Source organism: Sinocyclocheilus grahami, unplaced genomic scaffold (genome assembly GCF_001515645.1).
Source record: "Sinocyclocheilus grahami isolate Dianchi unplaced genomic scaffold, SAMN03320097.WGS_v1.1 scaffold33.1, whole genome shotgun sequence".
In the NCBI taxonomy this organism is placed as follows: domain Eukaryota; kingdom Metazoa; phylum Chordata; class Actinopteri; order Cypriniformes; family Cyprinidae; genus Sinocyclocheilus; species Sinocyclocheilus grahami.
This window is the reverse complement of record NW_015505212.1, coordinates 1,808,041-1,827,625: the sequence shown is the minus strand read 5'-3', so window position 1 is coordinate 1,827,625 and position 19,585 is coordinate 1,808,041. Positions and strand designations below refer to the sequence as shown.

Genomic DNA, 19,585 nt, shown 5'->3' with positions numbered 1-19,585 from the left:
TATTTATATATATATATATATATATATATATACATTTTTTTTTTAAGTTGCTTCAGAAGTGGAGAAAATTTTTGAATTTTAAGACCGATTAACAAATTTGTGACTATACAAAAAATATTTTTGAAAACATACTGACATATTGGGAAATGAGACTATTTATTTTATAATATTATAATAATAAATTAACATTTATTAAGTAAATAAAGTCAAATTTTAACATCATATTGTCTTTAAAGTCAATATGTAATGGCATTCGCAATTCATTTCACTTACAATATGATATACAATGTGAATGTATGTGTGTGTGTGTATATATATATATATATATATATATATATATATACACACACACATATATATTTGTCTTTTTTATTTGATATATCAGAAATTGATTGGATTATGAAAGTGGACATATAGCAGATTGAATTTACCATTAGACGGTAAACTGTAATTTTTATACTCTATAGTACAGTGTAAAACTACACTATGTGGTGAAAATCCTTCTGTTATATTTGTCTTTTTTATTTGATATATCAGAAATTGATTGGATTATGAAAAGTGGACATATAGCAGATTGAATTTACCATTAGATGGTAAACTGTAATTTTTATACTCTATAGTACAGTGTAAAACTACACTATGTGGTGAAAATCCTTCTGTGTACAGCCAAAAACATCAAAAAAATCTCTGGCCCTTTCATGAAATAACTTGTGTAGTACCAGCAAACTGTATAGCTCCTCAAAACGACTTAAACCAAGTAAACAGAAACTCTGGATTACACCACCTGGCAGCAATGACCGAGCTCTGTGGTATACTCCTCAAGTATATTTATAAAAGTCATTCCTTAGAAAGAGATTTAAATTGAGCCGTTTGCTTTCTCTCAGGCCTCTCAAAAAACATTGAACTTGTGAAATTCCTAGCTTTCCCATACCTCTAGAAAACTGCTCATTCCAGCCATTCGCCTGGAATCTATGAACCAATCAGAGGAGCGTCTGCTCACCGTATGTGCGAGTGTGTTTTCTAGATCATTCTGATCTATTTCAGTGAATTCTCATAAGGCAACCTATTTTATTTACTTTATCTTCAATAAAATGGTTCAGTGAGCATTAGCAACTTTGAGACACGAGTTTCGATCAGTCCTGTGGCAGCACTGTCAGTCTGCATCCAGCTCTGTGTGTGTGTGTGTGTGTGTGTGTAAGTGTGTGTGGTGCAACATGCCGCAGACAGGCAAGAGAGAGAGAGAGAGAAAGTCATCTAATAACAGGGGGAGTAAAGCTACAAATGAAAGAAAGAGAGAATTAAGTGATGAAAATAGGTCTGGAGAAAGCATAAGAGAAACATTAGAAGAAAACAAATGGAAAAGCAGCAGAATCGGATGAGAAAGAAGTGAAGTCTAAACAAAACTCATTTTACTTACATTAAACTTAAATATTCGATCAACAATATCTGTGGAATTAATTTGGATTTAAACAGAAATTCAACTCAAATTGTTCCCCAGTTCATAAAAACAAACACAATTCACAATTAACAGCAATGGATCTGTCTATCCATCCATCCATCCGGTCAATAAACCTTCAAACTTCAAGGCTTTTTACACAAACCTTTCAAACAAGGCTGTAAAACTAACATTCAAAAGTTTTGTCTTGGCATTTCTACTAAAAAAAATCCAGTTACATGAATTTCTGTGAATTTCAGTTAATTTTATTCTACATCCTAAGATTCAAATTCAAAATCCAGCAACTGAATTAGTGGCTATCCACCTTTTTCTTCAATGCGGAAGTAAGCCTATAGGTGAGACTTCTGGTTCATTAGCCGCTATAGGGAAATAACGAGAAGAATAACAACATTCAGTAAACAGTAAAACTGTTTGCACTACAAACCAGTGTGTTCATAATTAAGATAATGCATTAAAATAATATGGTAAGACACCATTTTTCAATATCAAGCAGTAAAAGGAGCGGTTCTGTACAGCTAAAAATAGCTGGCTACAGATGAGACCGGAAGCTAGACCCATAGAATTTACAAATGGCCGCGCCCATTTTTACGGCAAGAAAAAGGTGGATGCTTTCGAAAAGTGTGCATTTTGATGTTGATTGCACTGCACCACACAAGAATTTTACCTTTAAAAAAATTTAAACTAAGTCTAAATAATGTTTTTCTGCAGTAATCGACATTAGGCTTAACTTAATTCCTCTTCACCAGTCAGAATGATAGAAAAAGACTCTGCTCTCTGAGAGATTCATTTAATGGGACTTGAAGGAAACAGCTGGAGAAGTACAAGAGGAAAAGGGAGACAGACAGGAAAGGAGCGTGAAAGAGATTTGAAAAGCCTTCACAGGTGAGGTGGGCTGAGGGACGCCCTGTCTGTTTGGTCTCTCTCATAGAAGAAGTGCATGTTTATGCAGACGGAATCTCTCTCACATGACTCCCTCTGGCTTCAGCACTCAACATCACTCCACGAGCCTCAGAATCAGGTAGTGTGACCGCAGAATTGGCCCAGAGGCACGGCTTTCATGAGAGAGGGTTACAAAAGTGAAGCGTGCGCCATGAAGAGAAATCAGAGACTCTTGGATTTGGCAGCACAGTCGCGCCGACACACACATTCCAGCCTGAGACGGACATGTGACCCAAATCTGGTTGCTCTCGTCCCAACAACAAACAGTTTCGCCATCTATCAAAGCAGGTAACCGTGACAGTTTGATTGTACAGGCTTGCAGTTTGAGGTGGGGAAGCCAAATTCCAGGCTCTAGTACCTCTCCTTCCGCAAGATCACTTTTCAAGCCACGATCAAATTATCGTGAAGAACAAAGTGGTGGGCTTGTATCTTTTGTAGTAATGCTTTTCCTGTGAATGAAGCCAGACAAAGCGTTCAAATAGAGAAAGCATTTCAAAACAGCGCTATCAAAGTATGGCGGGGGAGAACTCCGTTAACGTATAATATTTCTTTCTTCAGACGAAAATAACATTAGCTGTTTATATAAAATATCAAATACGAGAAATGCATTGAAATACTGGATTTCTTCTGAGAAGAATCACATTTTATAAAACACACATACACACACACAAAATATGACTAAACTAATTTAATCTAATTTACATTTAAATGAATCCTTTTTGTGGCCAATTATTCACATAATCTAGGAGTCTTACAACTCCACAGGAGGCCCAAATCCTTCATACTCTGTTGGTTCAAAGCCTCTAAATAAATTGGCTGCAAGAAACCAATGGCAGCTTCCATTGCTTGTTTCGTGTCATAATCCTAGTTTAGTCAACTCAATTGGAGTTGATGTGACAATTGTCCAAACATAAGTTTCTAATCGTTCTAGTGATTGTTTCAATACACATTCTTAACAATGAAATTGGCAGAAATTGGTATTTGGTCTCACATTCTCATATATTCAATCTGTGCCCATTCATTCCTAATCCACCCATGTCTATTCTACACCGCGATCCATTTCATGACCGCACGGGGAGTTCAAAATATGCTCCAGGGACAAGATGGCACAAGACCAATGCATTGGACATGATCATTCTGCTGTCAAAAAGTCTCGTTTCACAACCATCCCACCACTTGAAAACATTCCAGCGCTTATAGCTTCTACACAAACCATGTAGAGTTGTGCACATCAAACTTACTGGGTATGTATTAAGAGACTAAAAAGACCAGTAAACCAAGTAGAAGTCGCAGTGAAGGACACTGACTCTCGGCCCATTCAGACGGCTGATTAGCATAGCACTCCTGCTGGATCAATAACCTCATTGACTCGGTCGGTCTCCTCTATCAGGAATGATGGCAGACTCTCTTTTGTAACTCTATTCTAGGGGCAACTGTCCATTCTCCACAAACTCCTGCTCTATTTTTCAAACTGGCCTCAATTTGTTTCCTTCTGTCTCACTGTCTTTTAGGATGAGAGTAAATAAAGCTGTCTAGATGCCACTGAGAAAGATTAGCATGTAGCTTTTCGCTTTATCTGGATCTGAATGCATGGAAGTGAGGGAACGAAGGCGTCCCCCGTTATTGCCAGAGTTTACTTTGCAAACCTCTTATCACGTTTAAGAAAAAAGATGTGTGAATGGGCAAGACAAGGAGCTACTCAAGCTCTAATTTGCTCACAGCATGGCTTCATGAGCCCTTTCCCAAACCAAGCTTAACGGGAATATGGAAAGTTGGGCAGAATCCAAAAAAAAAATCCTTCTTTCTAATACGGAGACAAAACAATGAACCGAATAGAGTTTAAGAAGAAGAGAAAGACCAGAACCATGAAGTGAACCTCTGATGGCCTGAACTTTTTTTCCATCCATCATAAAATGTCTTAAGTTTAAAATATTCAATCAAAATGGGGGGATTGACCAGTGACCTGATCCCAGGAGCTGCTTGGGTTCTGGTGGTTAATGGGGGATAAAGATTAGGAGGAACCGGGCTTCGCTTCATCTCCATCCGCAACCACCTTCCCTTTCCAATCCCAAATCAGCCACACAATGAGACCTTCCAATGGAGACAGAGCCCGGTTTCCTTTGATATCCTTCCGAGCTCTCGGCTCCGAGTGTCCAGAGCAAAGCCCCATGGAGGTTACTCTCGACTCTGGGGAGTGAAAGAGCTCTCTCTGAGCCATTTTAGATGGAACTGACAGGCGTTCTACTAGAACAAGAAATCAATTTTCAAAGCGAAGAACACGCAAGTCCGTCCAACCGAAGATTGAGCAATGCCATTCCTCGTCTTTAAACTCGGGTGAGATATGCTTAATTGCTGTAGATTTTATAATGTGTGTGCATTGGCGGTGTGAAGTTGGGCAGCAATTATACTTTTTTATTTTATTTTTTTATGCACTGATCAGAGGACTTCTGTTCCAGAACAGATATGCTTTAAGAGTTCATCTTTGAAGATTTAAGTGGATACTCGTCAAATTAAAAAGTAATATTCAAATCTCTTTAAGGTGGGGAGAGAGGAGCCGGGTTTTGGTTAGCCTTGTGAGGCAGGGACTTCTGGGGATTCAGCCCCTGCCTGAAGCCAAGCCACGCAACCTCTTCAGCAAATGCTAACTTTAATCAGTCCCGCACCTCAAAGGCAGAGTAATGGCTTGGAATAGCCTCACTGATGGACGCTTCTCTACCGAGCCGAGCTGAGCGCTGGACTCCGCTGACTTTAGCAAATCGGCAGCAAAGCGTGGGCTGTTATTGCTAGCGCAATGTGAAACTTTCTTAGCTCAGATTAACACATATATATATATATAATTTTTTTTTTTTTTTTTTTTTTTTTTATAACAAGTGCATTGACTGAATCATACCAAATCACCCGTAGATTAGGTGCTTAAACAACTTCTAAAGCTTTTTTCTCTACATAATATAGCATAACCATTTTTTCTAAATCATTATTTGTACACTAATTATTAAAAGGCAATTTTACCCAAAAAGTGGCCAAAAAATTCAATCATCATTTACTCACTCTTAAGTCGTTCCAAACCCGTATTACTTACTTTTTCCTTGGAACTCAAGTGGAGAAATGTTCCAAAATGTACTTTCGACTCTTTTCCATATAAATGAATGAGGATACAGGTTGCACCAATAAAGTTTCAGGGGACCATTCAAGAAATGTATTTCATTTGAACTTCTACATATTTAAACAAATTTCTTTGTGATCAAACTTTACATGTAGTATCTAAAGGCACCATATTTTAATAGATAATGACTTAACTGTTGATCTGTTTGTTGCAAAAAGAGTAATTTTCATGGCACTACGTTTATAGTGCTTCCCCCCCCCAATTCATTATATGTTGAAGATTGGCCAGTACATTCTTCAACATTTCTCCTATTGTGTTCCACGGTTTTTCATTTTTGATTCCATTTTTTTATCCCTTCCGAACAAAAATTATAATAGCAACTGAGTACCTACAGTAACTAATATCAGGACCCTTAAAAAGTCAACAAATCTCTTAATCAAATGATCAAACATGACCTAAACTTGCCCTCTGCGTGAACTGCCTTGAATAGGTGCAGGTCTTAGTCTTTACCCTTCGCAACTGTAGCCACCTGTCTGGCAATGTCTACATCGCTAATGACGGTGACCACAACCTCCACATAATCAGCAGTCACATTCTTACAGACGGTGGGATTCCTTATGCGTATTTTTTACTTACTTGGTGACAAAACCATCATCAGGGGTTCAACGGAGGGAGCTGGATAACATGCTTCAAACCTTTACCTGCTGGGTTATGCACCATAATACATAATCTTGACTTCAACTGCCTTTAACGTGAAACCCCACAACCGCAAAGGCCGTCAGAAACTAAGTGGACTCTCTCGACTATCATAATGCATCAAGAATCTTTAAGAGGTCCCCGGACTCCTCGTTATTAACGCTCCTCTCAGGATGTGGTTGATGGAATATATAATGGAAGTGATTTTTGAGAGGACATATCAATTATGGCCGAGACAGACAGACCGAACATGCAAATTAGCACTTTAAAGATTGCTTTTACTCACCGCTTTTGCCTTGGTTTCAGAGTACTCCTGCTGCGCTATGAGCAATGGCCATACCAGGTCTCATCCTGACCGACACAGAATGGGAAACATGTGTAAGCATACATATTTTTTTCCCTGAAGCATGCCTTTTTTTGCATTTTACCTTTTTTGAATGCTATAAAGGTGGCAAAACAGCAAAAAAAATGACAGTGTGAGCAAGTGGTTAGTGGTATTTAGGGAGACTGCAATGACAGACAAGGTTTACTGTTTGACAGACAAGGTTTACTGTTTGGTTCACTGTTACTGTGTGTCACACAAGCGTTTTTCATCTCCATGGCAAAATAATTACAACAAAGTCTGTCACACTCCATCAATACAACAGGTCAATCAAAAAACTGGATGTGGGCTCATTTCACGTCAATGCGCCACAGTTGCGTACAATCACACTCTAGTTTTTTATCTTGTTTTCAAAGAGTGCATCTGCCAAAAAGATGAAAGTGTTGACAGAAGTACAAGAGAAGCTGTGTTTTTCGATCTTACCCTGAGGGGAAACTTTCAGTTGATGTCCGTTTGTCTGGGAGAACTGAATCCAAGTATGAGAGAATCTGTCAAAAAAACAAACAAAAAATATTAAACCTTATTCAGAAATCAAATTTTTCAATTAAATTTTTTTAAACGCACTTCAATATCTTCGTCTGCATTTCAAATTGACATATATCACACCCAGAATAATAATATGTATCAGAAATGAGAGAAAATGTTTTTCCCCTCGAAACAGCTTGCCATGCCTGGCAGATTAGAACTAACAGAGCATAAATCAAACTTTCCATCGAGGCTTCTACCGTTTTTTTTTCTGCTGACACTCACAGATATGTTAGACTAAATGAGCGTACGTGTACAGCTCAGTTCACCTCATTTAAAAAAAAAAAACTGCAAGTTGTAACATATTTCTTCTTTTTTTTGAAGAGTACAGTTCACTTGTGAAGCAACAGTATGGGACACACACACACACAAACCATCCGAATGGCTTTGGATTCTCCCTGTCCCAGAATTCCAAAGACCCCTGTAGGCAACTAACAACTTCAGGATCCCATGGAATGTGCTCCCTGAACTGTACAAAAAGAGATGGGGGTTTGCTTAGGACAGCGTTTCTCCAAACACAAACCCGCCACTACATTAACCGCCTGTGTTTGAAGAGGTGTTGCAAACGGAGACACTATAGCAAATAGCACAAACTGTCTATTAGCCCGAGTATTAATATACACATCTTCCGCGCTCAATTACACATGCACGTATATGGTGTTTGTAATTCTGGAAGTACACTCAGTTTAGGAGCACAAATAGTGTATATTTAAGCTCATTGGCTCAGTCAACATTTGATTGAGAGATTAATTATCAAAATTATATTTAAGACTGTTCTGTCAGTGATTTTTGTCCGCACATGTGTACACAAACTCTGGAAATGAAACGCGATATAAAAAGCTCTGAATAATCATTCTGGAAAAGCGTTAATGTCCTGTTCATTTCCAACTTCCTCCGAGTTTGTGTTAATACAACAATGTCTTTGGACTGTGAAAACTCACCTTTTAAATCGACTTTTCCAATGTTATTAGCTCGCATGACCTCGTGGTGACGAGTTTACAAAATGCCAGACCCGTTTCAATTTGAGATCTCTAAATACTATCAAATTATATACACACATACTGCATTTAGCAGAGGCTGTCCTAATGCCACTGTCTAATATTTACATGAAGCCCGGTTTTAAAAGTCGCGATAAACTATTTCATATCAAGGGCAGGAATACCTCTCCGGCCCCTCTGCTGGGTGTGCGGATGAAAGAAGACGAATTATGCGAATAAGTCAGATTACAGTACACAATAAGTTTTTACCTTTTCAAGTAAATACCATTCCCGTGTTAGGAGGTGGAAGCCACCATAATATATTTTGACTGAGGACCAAACGGCCCTTATCAGCGCTAGTCAAGCAATTCAGGCCCCCCGAACAAAGATGAGTCTTCAAACTCCCTCCATTCATCAGCGGACGTGTAATTACCCCCAGTTCACAGTCTAGACGTTACCGCTTTCAGGGTATTTAAGATCCCCTTTGCAACATGCAGCATGCTTGCGCCCGGCCCAACGTTAAATCTGCGGCAGATAAATTAATGAAGAATGCAAGTAAAAAAAAAAAAAGAAGCAGCGCGACCACAATGAAAAGAACTTTATCCTCCCTGCTGCTAAATGAGATTTCTTTGAAATGCAGATCAGTGGCGCTAGATTAGTGAATTTTAGCTGCTGTCAACATCATAACAAAATACAAATGCGATTGTTCGTCTGGGCCTTATCTCCTTGCTTCCATCTGCTTCTTTCCGTATTTACTCGGGTCGATTTACTATGCAGATCTAAATAAGACGCGCTTGCGGCACAATGGCTTCTTAAGCTTCTACATCAAGGTATTTGAGAGCGCCGTCACATGAAAAGCTGCCCCATCAAAGGCACATCCCTAATGAACTTCCCTATCACAGAGAGATGGTGTGGCGCTCCGGAGAGGCTCGCGGAGAGGCGCTAAATCACAGGAAGGATACCTCAGCAGCCCAGGGAGATTAACACACAACGGGGACCCTCAAACAGGAGGCTGTCCGAGCCAAACCCAGGGTAGCTTTCGGATCAATGGCCAAATTAAAACACCCAGGTAGGGGAATAACAGTGTGTACCTCAAGGTAAGATGGACACTTGTAACTAATACAACAAACGGTGCAGCATACAAAGCTGTGTTTTCCACAACGATGACAGTAATCTTCAAAGCAGAGGAATAACCTCTAATTTCACGCCATATTTGTTGCATCCTGCATACACAGATGGGATTACAACTCAAATCCCACAATTTACCCCAGAAATGGGTGGAAAAGTGCAGTGGGTGTGTATACGAAGATGCTTTTTGGGTTAAAATCGTCATGCACCAGCGGTTGGGGCAATTAGCCCCAGAGGCAGCGCACACACGGGACCGGCACATGTGGCTCTGAGTTGAGCTCTGACGTGACGGCATGATGAGAGGGCAATGGGAATACGGCGGTGGGGGTTGAACAAGAGTGTGTGCCAGCCACGCGTGTGCCAGGTTCCAACTTCCGGAGAGAGAAAAAAAAAAACAAAAAAAACTTTCGGAAAACATCCTCACACGGAAGCGGCATCCAACGGCCCTGCGGTCGTGTGACACAAACCGCAGTTGTCTTTTACGTGTCTTTCCCTCCTCCCCTCACAGTCTTCACCCTGCCAAGTGGGCTCGATGCCAGTCGCATTTGCAACCACAAGGGACTGCTGCCTTTTTTTCTTGTTTAATGAAATGACAAAACAACAGATTTACATATGCAGAAACAGGTGTTGTAACAGGTTTGACTCCTCTTGACCTAAGACGTGTTGCGTGGGAGAAAACAGGGGGGGGAAAACAAGGGGGAAAAAGTTTATTAGCAACAGCTGCCTGGAGGATGTTTAGGCTCTGATGGGCATTCAAATCTACACCATCTGCCCTGCTGGTTGCCAGAAGTGACAATCTAAATTAAAAACCACTCATCAAATATCATAAAAATAAACTATTGTATTGCTGTGGCCATATGCTGTAAGTGGCCCTATCAAAGACAAAGAGGGAGTATAATTAACCCTCCATAGCCTAAAAGACACCAAACACAACAATGGCACACACATTCCCACAGGCCCCTGAACACATACTCAGAGTCATAGCCACACTTCAGAAAGGATGCTTCTGTTTCAATATTCAAAATATGATTGTGCTACTGATTCATATTGGTGGACTTTACTAAATTGTGCTATATATTAGTGTTAATAAATTTAGAGGCTAGAATATAAATATAAAATCTGTTTATTCAACACAAACACCAAATAAAATAAAAAAAATACTGTGGCAATAACGTGATATAGGGCCTAGTGATAGAACCAGAAGGAAATACTGTTATATTTTGATACATACTGAATGATTAACATATTCATGATTTAGACTAAGTATGTAAAATAAATAAGAAAATAATATCAATATTAATAATAAAATCTGATTATTCTACATTAACCCTTACAAAAAGCTACTCTATTGGTACCATGGTACAATAATGGTATTATACATTGATATTTACTATGGTACATTATGAATCTAAGACTGGAAATATAAAATTTAAGACTGATAATAAATATCAATAATAATAAAATCTGATTTCTGCATTAACTCTTACAACAAATATGGCAACAAGGTAAAATTATGGTAAAACATTTGGTGATAGTATTTTGGTATATAACATGGTTTTGAATGATTAACACAATCATGGTCCATATACAGTCTAAATGTGTAAGATCACTAATTAAATTACATCAATATCAATGATAAAATGTGAATTTTCTGCACTAAACCTTACAAAAACCATGGTTTTACATGCCACTCACAGTCATTTTGAACAATACCATAGTACATGTCAGTCCACAATAACAATATTACTGGTCCAAAAAACAATGACATTGTATTACTGTGTTATCATCACATCCAAAAAATATGGCAATACCAGAGTACTTTTTTTGTAAGCATACTTTGCTACACAAATCAAAATGTCAAGCACAGCAATCAGGCATTCCTTTAAAACAATAGAGAAACATGAAGGTCAAACACATTAACTCATATCGTCAACTCAGTAACTCAACAACAACAACAACAACATGAAGCAAAACCAAGAAAACAACAATTCGGGCCAAAGGGTCAAACTAAAAATATTCACTTTGCGCTTGTCAATTAATTTGCCCTGTTATTATTTAGAGAGGGCAGGACGAACAAACCTGAGCCCGTCGTGACCCTGCCACAGTATTGCAACTTGTTCTAGAGCGATGCCAGCAGAAGGCAGCACCATATGCCCGTAGCCTCGGGCCCGATGCTCTTTCTGCAGCCTAATACGCCTGTCAGGAGAAGTTACTGTCACAAATCCTCTGTTTTTCCACAACGTGTTTCAAATAAACAGATTTTTTTTCTCTTGTTAACAGAATTGTCCTCAGAGATTCCACTTAGAAGGTCAGTATTTGGTTCTACTGTACTGACAATATCTATGTTTTTAAGATTTTTTTTTGATTATTTTTTACAATCATGTTCATTATTTTATATTTTATATATATATATATATATATATATATATATGTTGACTCGAGATACAAAATATATATATTTTAAATAAAAATAAATAATAAAAAATTAAATAAATTTGTTTTAATTTTTAAAAAAGTGACATATCATGAAAATCTGACTTTTCCAGGTTTTAAGTGCTATAATCAGGTCCCCGGTGCATCTACCAACCAAGGAAAAAGATTAACCCAGTAACTTTGTTTTGATAAGCGTTTTTCTGCAAGCGTCTGATCTCGCTCCCCCAGTGATGTGGCAAAGGGATCTCATTATAATATTACCGCCCCTTAATCTGTAAGTTTCCACCCACGGCGCCGTCATTTTGATTTCGCAAGCAACAACGGTGTAGCAGTTCTAATGCCATGACAAAAGTTTGAGCAAAGCATGCTAACTGTTCTGCCTTTGGCTGCACAGACGAGCACATAACACTATTTAGAGTCCCAGCCTCAGAGGAGACAAGAGAGCAGTGGATTTAATGATTTATTTACTGTATATTGCTGCTGCCACACAGATCTAAAATAAACATGCGATTTATTTCCCAGCTGTTTACCTTCACATACATAACCGACTGTTTTTGTAACTCATGTGTGTTTTTAACATAAACTTGTGTGTGAATGAGAATTTAGGTTAGTACTCACATGCTGTGACAGCCGCTTTCTGTCCGTGTGCTTTGGATGTGTGCACTCAGAAAACCTTATATATGAAAGTTTAAACTAATATGGTTTAAAACGCATGATTTCAGAGCGATAAACATGATAATCAGAACCAAAACAGATGTTTTTTTAGCAGATATGAGCTGTAATGGCACAGCTCTATTCTGGAAAAGGGGGCGGGGAGCAGCAGCTCATTTGCATTTAAAGAGACATGCTCTAAAACAGCGTGTTTCTGCATCCACTCAAAATAGGCATTTTCACAATGATATAATAAATGATCTGTGGGGTATTTTGAGCTAAAACGTCACAGTTACATTCTGGGGACCCCTAAGACTTATATTACATATTGTAAAAAGGGGCATAATATGTCACCTTTAAAAATATATATTTTTAAATAACCAAATTATTTGTGCCAAAAAATTAAAGAATACATAGCTGCTGAAACTAAGCCTGGTGTAAAAAGCATCATAAATACTAACATCGAGTCGACTTCCACACTTCCTCTCATCACAGGCTATGGGCAAATTTGGTCCAAGCGGAGCTGACCTTGCCGTTTACTACAAATGACGCCTCCCCTTTATCCACGACTTTTAAATAACCAAATTATTTGTGCCAAAAAATTAAAGAATACATAGCTGCTGAAACTAAGCCTGGTGTAAAAAGCATCATAAATACTAACATCGAGTCGACTTCCACACTTCCTCTCATCACAGGCTATGGGCAAATTTGGTCCAAGCGGAGCTGACCTTGCCGTTTACTACAAATGACGCCTCCCCTTTATCCACGACTGGGGTTTTAAGTCAACCAGAGACTAAAACGCTCAATAAATCAGTGCCTTCAGCCAAAAAGACCCTGTCATGCCTTCAAATTGAAAGAAAAAAAAAAGTATGACAACATTTCAGCACTGATAATATCAGCTAAGCATACAATGAATAATTTCAAGGGCATTTGTACTAAGATAAGACGCTTATGGGTGATTTTAATACCTCTCCATAAAGGTCATGTGATATCGTTCGTGTGAAAGAGCGCCATCGCAGTCAAAAGACTAGAGTTGGGGATTATATGCCATGTTTAAGGGAAAAAAAAATCAAACGAAAGGTCTAGAGCGTTGCAACCTCAGATTGAGAAGTAACATGCCATTAATCAATGCAGTGAACATTTAAATCCATAAAATAAGCATAAAATTCACCGACACCCACTAAAAAAGAAAAAGCTTTAATACAACAAAAACGCATTTCTTATTTCTAATCGGTGACCTCAGAGGAAGCACTCAGTATCTTAGTTACTGAAGCACACCAAACGTCATTAGGATGATGTGGATAATTACGGCACATAAGACCTCTTAAGCATGTAATACAGTCTTTTATCTGGAGAAGTCAATCTCTGCGAGGCTGACAGCTAGCAGCATATGATCCCGGTAAACAAATACTTTCACGCGGCACCAAAGTGCCATTAAAGGCCAGAACTGTCAACACAAATTCCACTCTTGCAAGAGGAAAGGAAAGGGAGGGGGAAAAAGAAAAAAAGACTTGATCACCTCTGGTTGCCTTAACGTGCATGAAGGTTGTCATGGAAACATTTCTGTGAAGTTAACATGGATACAAACAGAAGGCTTGCCGGCTTAATTGCCATTAGAGTTTTATGACCGTTTAGAGATGTATATTAAAACACACAAAGGGTAATATGTTGCTTATTGTGATGATAATAGCCCTAACAAAAAACCCTAAAAACACTTTAAGTTCAAGTACAGGTGTGCATTTCTTATTTTATTTTTTTGTTAGACGCCTAGCTTATTAAAATGCTGGGAGGCACTTACGCGGACGTGCATGTTGTTATTTTTTGGCGTACTGCGGCCCCACGTGACTTCATGTCCACCTGCTGGGTAAACAATCCAGTCATTAGAAGTTGAGGAAGTTTTTGTTAATCGGGTCTCTTAAATACACTATTAAGAATAAACAATATTGATCAACTGTTTCATTTAATAAAGAGACGAGTAGAGATGAAGAACAGGATTGCGAAGTGCTATCATTTATTAATTTTTTTATTTACCAGTTTTATTATCACTATTTTTCATTCGATTGTAATTCCTATTTATCTGTTTATAATTAAATAATCAATTGTATATATAATTTATTATGAATAAATAAAATGAAACAAACAAATAAATATAGTCATTAAAAGTGTCATTTGTAGAGGTAGAATATATATATATATATATATAAGTATATAGAATTTGAAGAATACTATATAAAAATCTGTAGATTAGCAATGTGGAAGAGTGTTGAAAACAAAGGAACAACTGAGAATTGTTGTGCTTTGTTGCTTTGTTTTGTGTGCTTTCTTTTTTATTTCCTTAATTGTTTAAAATAAATTCAAGCTTTGTTTTATTTATTTTTAACAAAACATTTTTATTTATTTGAGCATGAAATGTATCAACACTTGCTAAATAGTTCACACACCCCAGGTTTATTTAAATACACCTCGAGTTGAACAACACTGTAGATAATCAGCTTTTTTTTCATTGGATATTGTTTATTTGAGAGATCAGCTGATGTTGTGAGAAAATTTTTGCTTTTGACCATTTATGTGTTTGAATTACTATAGCTCTTTAGCTGATACACATATTGTAATGGTGAGCTATGCATCATATTTGTACTGTAACTGTGTGCCACTGCCTTGAAATTTTCATATAAATAAAACGGGGGGAAAATGATTTTCAGATCAAAGATTGATAATATCATAAGTCTCCCTTTGTGAATTAATCATCCCTGTCCCTGTCTGAATTAACTATCTTCATTACATGTTGTGGTAGCAAAAACTATCTCTATTAAATATGATAATTGTATAAAGGGTGGATGGTCATGTAAAAAAAAGGTATATTTGCATCTAATCAAAATATTGTTCATGCATATTTAAATAAATAGGCTGCATAGCAGATTTTGACTTGGTTTTATTAGAACATTTTAACACTTGCAATACCTGATAATAAATATCTGGCAGATGTCTGCAGAGGTGTTAGGAATTTTTTGTTAATTGATCAGAAATAGAATATTTATTGTTTTCTTTTCACCACATGCATGCATTTAAATAAAAGGTTGAATCAAGAAAATGCATCATTTCATGGGTTTTATCACAAAGAAATAAAAACATGCATTTTCTATATGGATGTTGGGGGGGGGGGGGGGGGGGGGGGGGGGGGGGGGGGGTTATTTTGAGAAAGCTGGCATGAAACATAAGGGTTTGCTGCCACCTACAGGAATGTTTTGGAATCCACTTTTGGTTCTCAAAGAAGCAAACAGTGTGTACACAACTTTGATTAGACACTACCACCTCGTGGCCAATTGTAATACTGCACAAACAAAACAATGCAAAAGCTTTCTGGAATTCACACTTCATAAGAATCTACCATTGATTAACTAGCTGTACAATAAAAGGCAAAATTACATAAATAAAATAAACAAAAAGTGTACATTTTTATAAATGAATGAAGTAAAAAATATTTTAGTCAATTTTAGTCATCCATGTCTTGGCTCCATTAAAAAAAAAAGTTGTCACAATAGGAACCTACTGTTCCCTGACAATTATTTGATAAAAACACCTTTGTTTGAAATATGAAATAATATCTAATGTAATAAAAGCCATCTTAAACAATATGTATTTAAAATGCACAACTGGATGAAAGACTTTTCAATCAAATATAAAACTAAAAGAAAACAATTCAAGACACAGTCCACATATAAACTATAAAATAAAACATAAGAAATAATCATTAAAGAATTTTATAAATTGTATAAAAACATGAAAAAACATGACTTGCCAAAACCTTATATATTTTCATTATATTATCTGAATGTAATGACACTGACAGTGTGGTAATTATTATGTTTATTTGCTTATCCAACCGATATAACAAAATATGACCATTGTAAAACTTTGTTTCAAGACCAGAATTCACAAAAACTGGTTTTAGTTATCTAGGTGTTTGATGCTAAAATACAAAACCACAAGCATTTAAAACTAATAGTTATCGTTTTATATAAAACTTGAGCCAATTGCCCATGTGACAGCTAGCCCCGGTCTCTTCTACATTTCCAAACAGAAGCATTGTGTTGTTTCAGTACAGATACACATATATAATTCAAAAGCATTTATCAAAGCTATCAGGTTCAGCAGACGACATGAACACATCAAAGTGCCCCACGTCTACCAGACACTAGTGACCAGGAAGTCCAGCATAGTTCGGCAGCACTCGCAGCTATTTTTAAGCCTGGCAGCCACACAATGTTCAGCTGCAACCTGATGCTCTGTGCCTAGTCACATTGCGAGTGAGGGTTTAACTGGAGTCCTTCTAGAGATCAGATTGTGGATTACCAACTAGTGAAAAAGCCAAGGGTCACCGGTCTCTTCTACATTTCCAAACAGAAGCATTGTGTTGTTTCAGTACAGATACACATATATAATTCAAAAGCATTTATCAAAGCTATCAGGTTCAGCAGATGACATGAACACATCAAAGTGCCCCACGTCTACCAGACACTAGTGACTGTCAAGGTCCAGAGATAAAGGCGGGCATTTAGAGAGGTAGTTCACCAATAAAAGGGGTAGTTTGCCAGAATTAAACCAGCTGTTTTTTTCTATTGATAAATATACAGGCTTTGAACAACTGGGTGAACGATCTCTTTAAATGCAAAGTAGGAAGTTATTAGTAAAGATAAATTCATTTTGCAACATTATATTCCACTCAATAAGTGCCTCTCATTACAAACATGACATAATAAAGTCTGTTTAAAACCACCTTTTCTCTCCATATTGTCTCTTTTTTGACAGGTGGATCGTCGTAGGAAACGTCAAGCTGCTCGTTTGGCACACGTGCAGAACTTCTTCACTCAGAAAGCAGTGGAAACCCAGAAGGGATGTATTTCCAACACAGATGAAAGTACCACATCCATCCCAAGGCTGAATATACCAAGTAGAACCGACTTGCCGGTTGCCGTGGGCACGCCACCAATACTAATGTACCACCAGATCCCTTTGCTTTCCCTGGATTGGGGCAATACCACAACAACACCCCCCCAATCAAACCCTCCAGATGCCTACAGTGAAACAAGCCATCAGGCAGAAGATCACCTTGCCATATCAGCTTCTAAGGCCTGGGAAGCTTTTCTTAATGGCACTGATACGCAGGACCAAGTATGTGTCCGTCCAGAGTCAGAAGTTGTAGCTTTAAGGGCCAAAGTCGTAGTCCCGACGGAGGACACGGGAGCTGAGAAAGACCCCAGTCAAGAGTCTGCTGACAGGAAAGCAACGGAAACTGTAAAATCTGATCCTGTAGAGCAATCAAAGGATCTGAGCATAAGTCCTTCTAGAGATCAGGTTGTGGATTACCAACTAGTGAAAGAGCCTAGGGTCACTACCCTACCATGTTCTGCCCAGGGATCGGAGCCAGAGAGGGTGGTAAGTGAGTTAGAGGCATCTCGTGACCGCCAAGCCCCACATCATGAGCACACAAGCGGATCTTTGAGTCAAGACACGACCAAAGCAAGCCCAGGGGGCGAAACTCGAACCACACATGACACTGAGACTCAGAATTCAGAAGCCGGAGATGGAATCGCACCTGAAGAATGCATGGGCAGCTTCGACACCTCAAAGGTTAAAGAAAACACACACAGAGCGGTCAAAGACACCCTGACATTTATGGAGATCAGGGATGTGCCGCTCACAAATAGACAGGCCGAGGGATCTTCTTCAGAAAGGAAGGATATAAATAAAGAAGCCAGCGAGGAGCAGGTGGAAATGAGGGCGTTTTGTAGAGAACTACATGAAGAGGACACGGAAAGCAGTAGAGAAGGACAAGATGAGACAACTACGGATCACAGCGCAGAAATACAGAGCGTTTCATCGTGCGAGAGGGAAGCATTTAATGAGAACGAATTATGCACGTCGAACAAGATTTTTAACAAAGACGGTTCAGAGCTATTGAAAAACAAAGAGAGGCGTTTTGAGGCAAACGAAGGACTTAAAATGAGGGAGAGACTGAATGAGATGACTATAGAACCTGCTAGTGCTGAAGAGCTTGTACAGGACTCCCAAGCAGTGGATGACAATTGCACAGATGGAGAAGAGAAAGAGTTTGAGAGTCATGCTACCAAATTTGTACCCACCTTACCTACCTATCCAACAGTTAGCATTTACCCATCCAGGCACCTCCTTCAGACAACATCTGCAAAGGAAAGAGAGGTCACTTTTGCAGAGGAAGACTTTGAGCTTGGGAAGACCCTCAAAAACTTTCAAAAACCCCAGCGACTCGATGAAGAGGATGAGCTCTCCACGCCGTTACCCAGCATTCACCTGTCTTGGGTGGAAGGCAACAGCAGTAGGCTGTTATCATGGTGGAGGGAGTTCTGCTCGCTGGGTCACATGGCCAAGGCTCTTGTGTATGCTATTCTGTTTGTGATCTTCATAATGGCGTATCTCTACGACCTACCGACCTGCATGGCCCTCTATCTGTTTTCTCTGTGCTGGTGGTGCGGCCAGGGCATGAAGCAGCGTCTGGACGGGGCTGTCAATGTGGACTGAGACCAGACAGGAAGTTCTTGAAAGTTTCTGAGGCAGTTCTTGTCAAATTGTGTGACTCTGAAATGAAAAGTGACACAAAGTGATTCTACGGGCCCAAAATCATTTGACAAAATGAGATTTAGGTGGCATTTTTGTTTCTTTCTTTCTCCTCACTTGTGTTCCCATTAAAAGTCCCACTTGAAACAGGAGTCTTTTAATATAATCCTAAATTCAAACTGCTAGAATAGTGGAAATGTGCTAATCCATATTTTGTGATATAATTAAATGACAGAAACCCTCTTGTAATGTCAAAGGAAACAACTGTTTTCACAGATATATCTCAATGAAATACAGTGCCAGTCAAAAGTATACAGTAGATACTAAATCTTTTCATTTTTGAGCTTTTACTTCTACCTTTTTACAAGTTTTTAAATTAGTCTTTTTTGCCTTGTTTTCCAGTAAAAAAAATAAGTCCTTAAAAGATAAAACTACTACACAAGCAACAGTGCATAAGATATGAATACATATTCTGATTTTCATTTAGTGCATCCTGTAAAAGTGTAAAAGAAAAGAAAAATCAGACAAAATACACTGATATTAAAGACACAGTCGCTTAATATCACATACATTGTTCCTTCTTAAGTAAATTTATCTTTATTTAGATATTTTAACTGGAAAATTACACAAAATCGGACGTAAGGACGTAATGCTTGTTTGTGTATTATGTTTGGGGAATTTAAATGAGAAGTTGATGTGTT

At 38.2% G+C, this 19,585-nt stretch overlaps 2 protein-coding genes across 4 annotated transcripts in view; one reads left to right on the top strand and one right to left on the bottom strand.

Annotated features, from left to right (window-relative positions):
- Positions 1-7,077, bottom strand: part of foxp2 (forkhead box P2) — a 97,641-nt gene extending 90,564 nt beyond the window's left edge. For all 3 annotated transcript variants that reach the window (XM_016265833.1, XM_016265847.1, XM_016265854.1), the window contains exons 1-2: positions 7,000-7,077; positions 6,481-6,545 (exon numbers count right to left, since the gene is read on the bottom strand). The gene's annotated coding sequence lies outside the window, so the exon portion shown is untranslated. The remainder of the gene's footprint in view (positions 1-6,480; positions 6,546-6,999) is intronic.
- LOC107581264 (uncharacterized) lies at positions 6,525-19,326 on the top strand. Its single transcript, XM_016266766.1, has 2 exons — positions 6,525-6,572; positions 17,100-19,326. The coding sequence occupies exons 1-2, from the start codon at positions 6,525-6,527 to the stop codon at positions 18,846-18,848; spliced, it is 1,797 nt and encodes a 598-aa protein (XP_016122252.1). The 3' UTR covers positions 18,849-19,326.
- Positions 19,327-19,585: the final 259 nt, after the last annotated feature.